The 12542-nt window shown below is 41.6% G+C and overlaps 2 protein-coding genes across 3 annotated transcripts; both read right to left on the bottom strand.

The window, feature by feature from the left end:
* Window positions 1-834: 834 nt before the first annotated feature.
* Window positions 835-3102, bottom strand: lto1 (LTO1 maturation factor of ABCE1). Of its 2 annotated transcripts, none has more exons than XM_018763883.2 (5): window positions 2969-3102; window positions 2571-2676; window positions 1913-1983; window positions 1595-1712; window positions 835-1309 (listed from the first exon to the last, which is right to left on the bottom strand). In XM_018763883.2, the coding sequence occupies exons 1-5, from the start codon at window positions 3094-3096 to the stop codon at window positions 1238-1240; spliced, it is 495 nt and encodes a 164-aa protein (XP_018619399.1). In that variant the 5' UTR covers window positions 3097-3102; the 3' UTR covers window positions 835-1237. The 2 variants fall into 2 exon arrangements, with proteins under 2 accessions (XP_018619399.1, XP_018619400.1); XM_018763884.2 differs by having other exon boundaries at window positions 1616-1712; window positions 2969-3099.
* A 3790-nt stretch (window positions 3103-6892) lies between these two features.
* fgf19 (fibroblast growth factor 19) lies at window positions 6893-9516 on the bottom strand. The gene is made up of 3 exons (XM_018763300.2): window positions 9303-9516; window positions 8700-8803; window positions 6893-7365 (listed from the first exon to the last, which is right to left on the bottom strand). The coding sequence occupies exons 1-3, from the start codon at window positions 9514-9516 to the stop codon at window positions 7036-7038; spliced, it is 648 nt and encodes a 215-aa protein (XP_018618816.2). The 3' UTR covers window positions 6893-7035.
* Window positions 9517-12542: the final 3026 nt, after the last annotated feature.

Raw genomic sequence — 12542 nt, 5'->3', positions numbered from 1 at the left:
TTGCTTTGGACAATAGCATCCGGGACAGCTGGTAGCATAGTGGTTAGAGGTACTGTACTCGGATCCAAAAGTTGCAGGTTTGATCCCACCTCCGGCCGTAGTACCGTTGATCAAGGTACTTATGCTAAATTGCTCCAGTAAAATTATCCAGCTGTATAAATGAGTAAGTAATTATAAACTTCTGATAACTATAACCTTAACATTGTAAGTCACTTTGGAGAAAAGTGTGTGCTAAATTCATGTAATGAGAGGGTGTGAACACTGAGACCTGATTGCAGTTCCCCTGTTCTGCCAGATGAGGGCAGCAGAGGGTTTACCACAGTGAATTCACAAAAAGGTTTTCTCCTCAACTTACATTTAGCAGATGCTTTTTTCCAAAGCAACTTCCAATAAACTATGTAGTGTTATCAGCCCACACACCTTATTCACCAAGGTGATTTACACCGCTAGATACACTATTTACAATGGGTCACTCATCCATACATCATTGAAACACACTCTGTTACTCTGGGGGAACCTGAACAGCATGTCTTTGGACTGTGGGAGGAAACCAGAGCACCTGGAGGAAACCCACACAGGAAGAACACGCAAACTCCACACAGACTGAGCAGGGATTGAACCCATGTCCTCTTGCACCACCCAGGCCCTGCGAAACTGCAACGCTACTCGCTGTACAACCATGTCACCTTCTTAAAAAAAAAAAAAAAAAAAATGCTTTACAGCAGTTTGATACTAATAAAACAGGAAAAGCATGATAAAAAGACAAACAAGATTCAGAAAAACTTTAATAAAAATATCTTTACAGCACATTCTTGCAGCGCAGCTTTGGGGTTGTCTGACAGGTGTAAATGAGACCCAAGTTTCAACATTCACCTCATTCCCATACCAGCGCAAAGGCAAACGATAGTACTGCAATTGAGACATCGTGATTAGTTTTAATTGAAAATAAAACACCACAAACTCCTGAGCCGGAGACTCAAAGACACTGCCATACAAGTGTGGTTATCCACATGTTAGGCATAACCACATATCAGAGCAGGAGATCCCATGAGCATGGGCTTGGGCATCTCCACCTCCAGCTCCAGCTCGGCGCCCTTCTGTCTATCCAGATCCAGCACTTTCTAGACACACCACACTCCACACCACACACCCTCTGGGCTTCCCTGTGAGCCTCTGAAGGCAGCCCCACCTGATAGTAAAGGATCTGCAACAGCCCTGATGCAGCAATCAGGTTCCCTCAGAAGGACATTTCCTCTCCTTTACTGACATAGTCCCGGAAATCAGACGGCACGTTTACCAGGGAGCACACCTGAAATAGACACATGGCTTACAGTGAGACACCTAAGAAGTGGAATCAGATGATTAAATCACTTAAAAACTGGAGACACACAAAGGGTAATGTGGCAGCATAACTGTTTTCATTACCTTTTCAATAGAACTAGCCCTCATCATTGACCAATTCAAACCACAATGCACATTCTTAACAGTCATAGTGTTTCTCTTTTGAATAAAGTGTTACATATTTCCGATTGTCCCCAGGCTCCATTATAGTACAAAGTGACACCGACTGCAGTAGGCCACCTGTTTGCCGTACCTGTCGGAACTTCGCACGGACCTTGCCCACATCCTCCTGCAGGTTTCCATACTGAGGGTCATCATGAGGGAAGCTCTGAATCAGTGCTAGCAGGTTCTCCAGAGCCTTTAGTTTCTTCCTACAGTGGACATATATTGGGGGGAGACAGTATTACTGTACATATACATTCACTAGAATCAACACACTAACATGGACAAGATTAGTCTAAATATATCAGTGGTTCTAAAAATGGGGTCAGTAACAATCATGGGCTGAATGTCACAATAAAAATCCTCACATACTTTTTCCTCATATAGCACATGTGTTACCATCTCTTACCTTGTTCTGGGTTCAGGGCTATCCTGAAAGATGCACTTCCAAGTGAAAGCAAACCCATAGTAAAAAGAGAGCTGACAAAAGAAATGATGTCCAGTAATAAAACATTAATTTACAAAACAGCATCACTTAACAGGTTGCTTTCTCTCTTTTAAACACCTGTGTGTCAAATTAGAAGTGATGTACAACTATGATGGGCAAAACAGCATAATACAATTGTTCCAGGTGCAAATTAATGTTCCCATAAGTTTTAATGGGTATATTAGTGACAAAGAAGCAGGACTAAAATTAATGATATGATTAATATATGACAGGAGGGGTGCATTCAAGGAATAAAACATAATATTACATCTTGATATTAAGTTCCTCTCAGTTACCATTACAATTTAAGGGGAAATATTTGACACTGAGAAAGAGGGCAGAAACAATAAGATTAGTTGTAAGATTACTAAGGAGATGTGTTCAAGTCTCAAAACCCACTCCTCCTATAGTACTGAACAAAGTACTTAGCCCGAACTATGGTAAAACACATGCACCCCAGCTACATACAAACAAGACACACCAAACAACGTAAATAGCTTTGGATGCAAGTGTCAACTAAGAAATGAGTAGTGGTAATAATATCAATACAACAAGACAACAAAAACGATGGATGATGAACCTCTGCAGACAGTCTGGCCCCATGTGTGGCTCCATGGTTTCTCCCTTCAATAAGCCCCTGACGGGTCCCTTTGTCAAAACCCTCCTGGAAGCCCTCGTCATGGAACCTGTATGGAGAGCAGTGAACACAGACCTGAGACCCCCCCCCAGGGGCTAAGCGTCCTGCATGATATCATGTGGAGCATTACTGTGGCACACAGGGTACCTTACCACCAGGCAGGTTCTCTCACTCTCACACACACACACACACACACACACACACACAGGCCATGACTCATGACGCATGGATGAAAATAACTAACACAGACAGACACAGTGAGTGGCTCTCTTCTTTAGCATTCACTGACTGACCGCAGTCGTTTACATCACCGCACCGCAACAACAGTTAACCAGCGATACCTGTCGTCGGCCATTATAATAGCGTCGAAAAGATCTTCACTTGTACAGCCAGATGCCATAGTTATAAAAAAGTTACAGGTCACGCCGAAAAGCAGCTCTACCTCAGTAGAGTTAGGAACCAACCACATAGAGGAAACAAGAGCGCGCAGCTTCCGGCTATCGCAATGTGTGCTGGGTAATTTAAAGAGATACACACGAGCACATGCGTATATAATCTACAGTATATAGAATATATTGATATCTAACCTACAGAGTCCTTAAATTCCAATGAACATCGCTTACCAAACAAATATAACTTTATAGTTTACTTAGAATTATTCTAGACCCCTCACATCCAGGCCACTTCCTCTTTGAACCTTTGCCATCTGGCCGGCGCTACAGAGCACTGAGCACCAGAAGAGCCGGGCACAAGAAAAGTTTCTTTCCTCAGACCATCTAACCTCACGAACAGTTAAATGCCCCCACTGGGCAATAAACATGTGCAATACACAACACTATTTATATTTATTTATTTAACACACCATACCTCTTATTTACATTCCCTTACGTTTCTATATAACATACCTGTACATACATAATGTCTAGTGTCTATTTTGTATATTGTGTATTTCTATTTTAATTTTTTATTCACTTATTCTATTTCAGTATCTGTGTCTTGTCACTGTCATTCTGTCTGTGCTGTGCTGTGGAAGTTTTTGTCACCAAGACAAATTCCTTGTATATGTAAACATGCTTGGCAATAAAGCTCATTCTGATTCTGAAATATAGCTTGAAACCACACATTACACGTAATGACGTCTTTTAAATAATTTTAAATGAATAAAAATTTAAGAATACTTAAAAGCCTAATCTAAGCATAAACATAGCCTAATCCGATGTAATACAATATTAAATACAGTATTGCAATAAATATACGTAACATCTTTAAACAAAGTGAACAATATTCAAAGAAATCGAAAGTGGCACTGGCTTGTTATTTAAATATATTTACACTAGAGGGCGCAATTGCGCCTGACATGATACATGTCTGTAGTTCCACACTTCAGTGTTGAAATCATGCTTTTCAGTTACAATATTTGTTCTTTCATCATATGATTACACTAAGTCATTTTCCAAGTAATTTAAGGGGAAAATATTATTATTTTAAAGTGCATAGGAATTGCCTAGTGAAAAGTAATTCTTCAGTGATAGAGATTGGTAGTTAAAATTGATACTCTAGTAAATGTTTTATACTTGTAAACTCAAGTAAAAGTACTTCTTCAAAAATCTGCTTCACGACTAGTAAACAGATATCAGTTTTTTTTAAAAAAACTGAAAGCATCAGGTCATTCAGATTAGGCTTTTAAGTGATCTGAACCTCTAGCAATATTAACAGCTTCAAGATAAAAATTTAACAATATTGACACATTCAGGATGCATGTAGACTCACACTGGTATTCTTCCAGACAAGGATGGCAAAGCACGCCTATGTGGATTTGTGGCTAGGGTCATTAGGGTCATGGTGGATGTGTAACCAGCATACATTTTCAGGACTGGGTAGATGTGATGGTATGACCTCCCTGTCTCACTCAGAACTGCTGAATCTGTCTATATTAAAAAAAGGATCTTAAAACTCACCTGTTCCGGACTCACTTGTCCCATGATCTCTTAAGTACATGTAATGTGTTCATGCTCTATAACTTTGAGATCTTAACTGTTGAACAACAAATAAACCTTCACACAGCTACTCGTGTAATCTAAATGTTTCTATGAGATGTACGTCGCTTTGGAGAAAAGCATCTGCTAAATGAATAAATGTAAATGTAATGTAAACGTAGATGTGTAGCCAGTATAACATTTAGGCTGGAACTCACACTTAACCAGACACCTGCTACTAATAGCATGTAGTGGTATGCTGTAAAGATGAAAAGAACTAAAGTGGAAAAAATATTCAGCTTTACTATAAAATAACAAAAATGTGTTAGCAGTAGGGGGGGCGCGGTGGCGCAGTGGGTTGGACCGGGTCCTGCTCTGCAGTGGGTCTGGGGTTCGAGTCCCGCTTGGGGTACCTTGCGACGGACTGGCGTCCCGTCCTGGGTGTGTCCCCTCCCCCTCCGGCCTTACGCCCCGTGTTGCCGGGTAGGCTCCGGTTCCCCGTGACCCCGTATGGGATGAGCGGTTCTGAAAATGTGTGTGTGTGTGTGTGTGTTAGCAGTACTGACAAGTTATATTGAACATTAAATTGCAGTAAACTGAAAATACATTTGAGATAATTCCTGTTGAGTAATTCCTTGTATGCCCCCTTTTTAACAGACCCATATAAATCACCATAATGAAGCAAAGTTATCCCACAGAAGTACAGTCTCTCTGTACTAACACTGCTGATCATTACATTCTCCTTAACAGCATTTGTTCAATTTTCACTATTTGCATTATGATATGTGATTTTTATTTGACATATTTATACATGCTGATTAATACACCTTTTGTGATCGTTCTTGGACTCAGTTTTAAAATGAGATATTTAAAGCAACTCTCCTTGTAAGTTATCATCAAATGTATACATTGGATGAATTATACTTTGTCACTGTTTAAACGATATGGGTTCCAATGTTTTAACCAAAGGAGGGGTGCGGTGGCGCAGTGGGTTGGACCACAGTCCTCCTCTCCGGTGGGTCTGGGGTTCGAGTCCCACTTGGGGTGCCTTGCGACGGACTGGCGTCCCGTCCTGGGTGTGTCCCCTCCCCCTCCGGTCTTGCGCCCTGTGTTACCGGGTAGGCTCCATGACCCTGTATGGGATGAGCGGTTCTGAAAGTGTGTGTTTTAACCAACATGTTTACACTTTAACAGTTGTTACATTAAGTTTGTTCTTTAAATTTTAGTAAATGCCATTTCTGTAAGCATAGTCCATATACTGACTCTTAAATAAAAGAGAAGGGATTTTCCAAATAATTTCACTTCTCCTGAAAGCAAACTAGGTTGTGGATCAGGAAGGAAATAAACTCAGCAATAAGTTAATTAAGAATAAACAATAGCGAATGAAATACACAGAAGACAGCAGACAGTAAGGAGGTGTTGCTGTTGAATTTGCAATAAAAGTGATTTGATTGTTTAGGAGAAATCTGTGGCTCACAACTGAATACATCCCTTTCAATTCAAAGATACATATGTATCCATTTCAGATGAATTTGTGTCCCTGACTATCTTGCAATTCACTGGCGCCCCATCTAGGGTACACGCCCCTAGCTTTGCAATCAATGATTCCGGGATAGGCTCCAGACCACTGCAGCCCTGACGGACAAGTGGTTAACTGAAGTGAGTGAGTGAGTGAGTGAGTGAGTGAGTGAGTGGTGACTCTAAATCACACTCTGACTCCCAAAGTCTTGGTCTTGAGTTCTTCATCTCCCACTCCAGGGGAAGTTCCTTCTCACAGCCAAGCAGGGGCATACATTGGGGAGTCATGACAACTAGGCATTTGCTAAGAATAACTTGGTGTCTTTATCAGGGTGGTCTGTTGACCAGTATGGTAAGTAGGTGTACATACTGGTGTGTATATGATGTGCCACATATGATAATACACTATGCTCCGTCGTGGAATGTTAATGTGTTGTGAAAATCAAAATTAAGAACTGAAAACATTTTTCTAAACCTGTTTTATTTACAAACTGGCGAGTATCTGATAAAAAAATACATATACAGTGGGGAAAAATGTGTAGTTATACGAAAATGTGTAGTTAAACAAAAGAGTTCAGAAGTGTCTACAACAATGTAGACAATGGCAGTGCATACGAACCATTATATTTCCTTGAAATAGTCTTGGAAAATGTGAATGAATTATTCTACATTCAGGTTACTGTGTAAATCTTTGACATTAAAGTGAAAAAAAAAAAAGTTTAATGTTTATTAATTTTTGTTTCTTTTTGAGACTGTTTCTGGAGTGGTGAGTTATGTTAGAAGTACAGTAATCAGTCACTTCTCAGTAATAGGTGTAATATTTTATAGCTCATATCATTAACTGTAAAGTGGACTAATTGCAGTATAAGAGTCTTTTTTTCATTTGGTCTTTACTTTCTCCATTTGGTCCAGCTTTATCTTTTGTTAAAACTGGGACTCTGCATGAAAACTTGTGACATTTTGCCAAAGGGGTCCATGCTGTCAGGTTCAAGGGGTGATTCAGGTTTGTCTTCTGGGTCTCCAGGTCCAGGGTCCTTTAGGTGAGCACTCACTGGCTCCAGAGAGAGGCTGTTTGCCATTGGTAAGAACTGGGATGGCAGAGTCACTCCTTTGTCCCTTACTTGGGTTCTCTGCCTGCCCCTCCTGAGCCTCACTCCTACCCCATTTCTGGCTAAGACATAGATGCTGTAGCCATCGGGCATGATACATTCTCGGAAGGAGCAGTCTTCTCTAGTATAGGTGCGCTGCGGGGAGAGAGGAAGCACAGGTCAAGAGCAACGAAGAGGGTAAGGTGGTGGGTTTTAAGTGACCAAAATAATATCAGGGTAGATCTGCCTCTGTTTTCTATTGCCTTGTTTACATAGCACTCAGAGCCAATGGGAGGCCAAGGTTATTATTGGTGTTTCCTTTCATTGAGGCTTTAACTGCACAAACATACTTTACTGCTGGGCAAAGGTTGCTGTGGCACCATGACCCTACCATTGGACTCTGCAGTTGATTGTAGATTCTCTCTGCTGTGATTTAAATGCTATGCGGCCCGCGGTAGATGCTTATAATGAATGACTTCCACACTTGTCCAACTTAATATGCTGTATAATACAGCCACTGTTTAAATTCCACTTAATCTGGACCTTCAATTTTTTCCACCCGCTATCACAAATGGAAAAAATGAAAAATAACCTATTTCAGGTTATTTAATTCATGGGATTTCTTTGTTTTATATCCATTTTTATCATTAATTTCTGCTTTATCATAAACATTGAGACAAATTTAATTCTGGGGCATGGGTGAGTGCCATAATGGCATTTTCTACACATCACAGCACACATTACAATGAGGAAACAAGAAACAAACAACATGAGTTTCCGTCTAATCTTATACCCAATGCTGTTTTCTCCCAGTCTTTCTCAAAAAGCGGTTAATGCAGAGCACTTATTAGAAGGCAGCATGGGTATTAAGCACCATTCATAACCATCTGCTGCAGTCCCATTCAGCGGTACATCCATTCAGTCTGAACTCACAATATTTATGTGTTTTTTTTCCTTTTATTGTTCAAAATGTTGTAAACGGGTCAAGGTTAACTGTAGTATAGAACTATAGAAGGGGCTGGATCTCTGCTTCGGGCCAATGGGCTGCAGAGGCAAAAGCAGACCATCTTTGACATTTACATGCTCACACTATCTTTTACCCATAGAATTCCTCTGCCATCCTATTTTACTTTTGCCATCACACTCCCACCTTGGCTGAAATTTAATAAAATGTACATTAATGATCTGTCATCTCCTTATGCGCTTGGTATGGGCAAAGCTACAAGTGACATCACTGCCGTTATGTTGCACATTTGGGTATTTCTTCATAAACAGATCTATAAAACAAATACTGAATATTAAGGAGCAATTCAAATGTTTCATATCTAACAATAAATTATTAAAAATGAGAATATGTGGAGTAACTTTGCACATTGCTCAGAGATTGCATTGCTAAACCTAAACCTTAAACAGAAGGGTTTCTGTTTTTCCTCATGCTCTAGACACAGTATATTCTATACTTTATTTTTACAACAGATTTGCAGTCTTACCGATCCATACAATCTTCCACTTTCCTCCATGCAGAGATAGTAAGAACTTGCCAGTCCTTTGATAGCAACCAAGCCCCAGTCAAAAGATTTAATTTCCAGCAAACCTTAAACAATATAAAGAATTTTAAGTGATTTAAATCTAATTAATTTCAGAACAACTGTGAAAAGCCAGAGCAACTCAAAAAGTAAATACTTCATAAACTTCACATCAATGACAGAAAATCTTTTCAGTTAATTGAAATTCATCATAATAATATCACATTCATTACTCTAACAATAATCATTAAATGCCAATAATAATTCCTTCAGTTTCAAATAATGATATCATTACTGGTCTTTCCAAGCCTGCTGAATATTGCTTTTAAGTCTGTGAAGGTAATGATCCTAGAGCAACCACTTAATGTACCGTAGCTACACTCTTGCAGTTCTGAAAATGTCCTTTGAAATCCAACCCCTGCAGTGGTACACTTAGTGGAGGAACTTACCCTGAACTGATGCAGCAAGCAAATCCTGGTGTATAAACGGGTGAACCACTGCAAAGTTGACAGCCTGGCACTAAGGTTAATCATTATGTTCTTGCGACGAGGGTAGTAGCCTACTCACTGTGGAGACTTTGCACGCTCGAGCCGTTCACCGTGCCATCCCCGTTGATCTGCAGGTTCACCCCCTGCCTGCTGGAGTACAGGTGTCGGAGCCGGACCACCTGCCCCCAGCCGCTGGCCACGTGCGGCCCGGAGGCGCTCAGCGGAGCACACAGCGCTTGTGCTGCAAATAAAATGCTGACTAGGATCACCGAACTGCCCATTCCAGCCGACATGCCTACCCACCTTGGCTCTACCCAGTCTTGTAAAATCTGATAATTTCCCTTTCAGGTCAAATATCCCAAAGTTGCCTCCCTCCCTCCGCAAATCTGCCACAAACTTTTTTTGGAAGTGACCAGCCTTCCTCTCCTTTAAATCTGCGTGTTATCTTTTCCTAGATAACCTTTTTTTTGCTGAGCGGTACAATGAACCCCATTATAACTTATCCGGCAGGGCATCCGAAACCCAACAGGTGGGGCAACATCATGTTTTTGCCACTGCAGTTTTCGACTATAAAATGTCTCAATTTGGACAAGTCTAAATACATGCTTCAAGAGTATATTTTCCAGAAGGGCAATGCTTTAGTATGCTGGAAATTTCAGTTAAATTATTAGGCTGTAAGATAGGCTAAGATTTTCCTCTTAAAGAGGTTACTTTGTGTTACATAGGTTTACATTTATTCACTTAGCAGACATTTTTCTTCAAAGCAATTTACAATAGATACTATGTAGTGTTATCAGCACACATACCTTACTCACCAACGTGATTTACACTGCTAGATACACTACTTATAATGGGTCACTCATCCATACATCAGTCAAACACACTCTCTGTGTGTCACACACACACTATAGGGGAACCTGAACAGCATGTCTTGGACTGTAGGAGGAAACCAGAGCACCCAGAGGAAACCCACACAGGCATGGGGAGAACATGCAAACTCCACACAGACTGAGGGGGGACGGAACCCACGTTCTCTCACACCACCCAGGCACTGTGAGACAGCAGCGCTACTTGCTGTGCCACTGTGCCACCCAGGTTAAAATCCTAATTTACATTTAAAGCTGCTTGCAGTTGTTTACTCGTTTATACAGCTTGCTCATTTTTAGCAGCGCAATTCGGGGTGAGCGCTATTGTTGGGGGTACTATAGCAGGTCTGGGGATTTGAACCTGGGTCCATCGGGTGGAACATGGCAGCTTTAACTGGCTCCACCAGTTTACACTTTTCCGACTGTATTACCTTAAAAAGAACATATGGGAGTGTATTAAGGTAATATTTGTTGTTATGTCGTGGACGTGTTCATGGCAGAACCCGTTACTCCACAGGATCCCCGGTAGCCCTAATACACAAAGAGAAGCGAAGAAGTGGAGAAAAGTCCTTGTCCGAAGAGGCCAAACGGCAGCAGAGGGACAGTTCCGTCCTTGTCGGACCAAGCGGTCTGTCTCCATTATACAAAACCATTTTGTGAATTGAGGAACCCTGCCTCCATCTACTCCGTTTCCAAGTTAAACAGTAAGACTGAGTCAACATTTACGATGAATGAAATCTCTTTCACGGAACATGTTGTTCAGCACTTAATGAAACAAGTTACAAGGGGCCTGAGTGAGTGAATAAAGCTGGAGAGGAAATGCAGCGTGACGCTCAGTGCGACACCGTTTCTGTCACACTTTCTACTGTTTCAGTGCAAAAGCGGACCAGTTCTACAGGCAATTAACTTATTCATGCGTAGCTAAACTGGGCGTGGAGGTGGAAATCAGCCGTGTTGTATAAGTTCAGCAGACCTGTTCAGCTGTGTAACCTATCAAGTGGAGCTGGACCCGTGGACAAATAGCAAACAATCAGATTCCTGGAAGTCATATGCTGATATTTTTAAAACGGAGCGCTTTTAGTTCTCACTAAATCGTGCGTATCTGTAGAAATACGTTAATTCTGCATACGCAGTACAGAATATTATAGCACCACGTCATAAGCATGATCATGGAAAATCCTATGCAGCGACTGGTGTGATATACATATATATATTATATATACAGCGTCATTAAGCCTTTACACTGCCATGTGGTGATCAGTTGTTGTTTCTGTTATTACCTATAGAGGGCAGAGGTGTTCGGTAGGTACAGGAAGGATACCTACGTAGTAAGGAAGCGGATTTAGGAGATATAGGTAAAAAGCATATGGTGGTGAAAACCCAGCGTGAACATTAAACGAGGCTACGTGCCAGTTAACAATATCATTCTCAGTGTGTTTATTGAGTAAACACAACATGGTACCAGGAGTGCTCTGAGCAGATGACAGCCGCGAGGATTACGATGGATGCTGTTAAACCGCCTGAGTCCTTGAAACTAACCGGGAACGTCGACAGCAGCTGGCGGGCGTTCAAGCAGCAATTCTCGCTGTATATGCAAGCAGTTGGGCTGGATAACAAGCCAGATGCGCGAAAGATTGCGTTGCTTCTGACGGTGGCTGGACCTCAGGCACTAGACGTGTACAACACCTTCACATTCGCAAGACCTGGGGATGGAGAGGTTTTTGAGGAAGTCGTCAGGAAATTCGACGAGCACTGCTCGCCCAAGAAAAATGAGACGTACGAGAGGTATGTGTTCCGCTCGCGTGTTCAGATTCAAGGAGAAAGCTTCGACTCTTTCTTAACTGACCTGAAGCTAAAAGCGAGAACGTGCAACTTTGGTGTTTTGACTGATTCGCTGATTAGGGATCAAGTTGTCTTTGGCATTCACGAGATGAAAGTGAGGGAAAGACTGCTTAGGGAAGTGGAGCTAACGTTGGATGATGCTGTCAAGATTTGTCATGCGAGTGAACTTGCTTTGCTGCATTCGAAAACTTTCGGTGACAAAGTGAGCGCTGCTGTTCCTGACAGTCCAGTAGTCGGCGCTGTCGCTCCACAAATGAGAAAGCGAAGTGCACGATCCACGCCGAGGACAGGCACTGAGGCATTCAGTTGTAAAAGATGTGGTTCGGTGCATCAACCCAGGCGATGCCCGGCTTATGGGAAGCAATGTGCAAAATGCAAAGGTATGAACCACTTTGCCAAACAATGTTTCTCAAAGAAGAATAAGTCGAAGTCAACAACAAATGTGCATGCTGTGGAAGAGACGGAATTGTCAGAGACTTTCTTTGTGGGGATGATCAACGGTGATACAGAAAGTGTTCAGCGCTGCAATGAGACTGAAGAAGAAAATGTCTCAAATGTGGACGGTGTGTCTGGGGATAAATGGATTGTGTCATTAGAAATAAACGGATCCA

Source organism: Scleropages formosus, chromosome 11 (assembly GCF_900964775.1).
Source record: "Scleropages formosus chromosome 11, fSclFor1.1, whole genome shotgun sequence".
NCBI classification, from domain to species: Eukaryota; Metazoa; Chordata; class Actinopteri; order Osteoglossiformes; family Osteoglossidae; genus Scleropages; species Scleropages formosus.
Note: the sequence above shows the minus strand (reverse complement) of the source record. Positions and strands in the feature narration are given on the sequence as shown.

Excerpts from the sequence above, each read along its gene's own strand:
- lto1 (XM_018763883.2), bottom strand. The coding sequence starts at position 3,096 with ATGTGGTTGGTTCCTAACTCTACTGAGGTAGAGCTGCTTTTCGGCGTG. Across the intron at positions 1,984-2,570 it reads GGGCCAGACTGTCTGCAGAG|CTCTCTTTTTACTATGGGTT; the intron begins GTTCATCATCCA and ends TTCTTTTGTCAG. Across the intron at positions 1,310-1,594 it reads TCCGTGCGAAGTTCCGACAG|GTGTGCTCCCTGGTAAACGT; the intron begins GTACGGCAAACA and ends TGTCTATTTCAG.
- fgf19 (XM_018763300.2), bottom strand. The coding sequence starts at position 9,516 with ATGTCGGCTGGAATGGGCAGTTCGGTGATCCTAGTCAGCATTTTATTT. Across the intron at positions 8,804-9,302 it reads GAGCGTGCAAAGTCTCCACA|GTTTGCTGGAAATTAAATCT; the intron begins GTGAGTAGGCTA and ends ATATTGTTTAAG. Across the intron at positions 7,366-8,699 it reads GTGGAAGATTGTATGGATCG|CGCACCTATACTAGAGAAGA; the intron begins GTAAGACTGCAA and ends CTCTCCCCGCAG.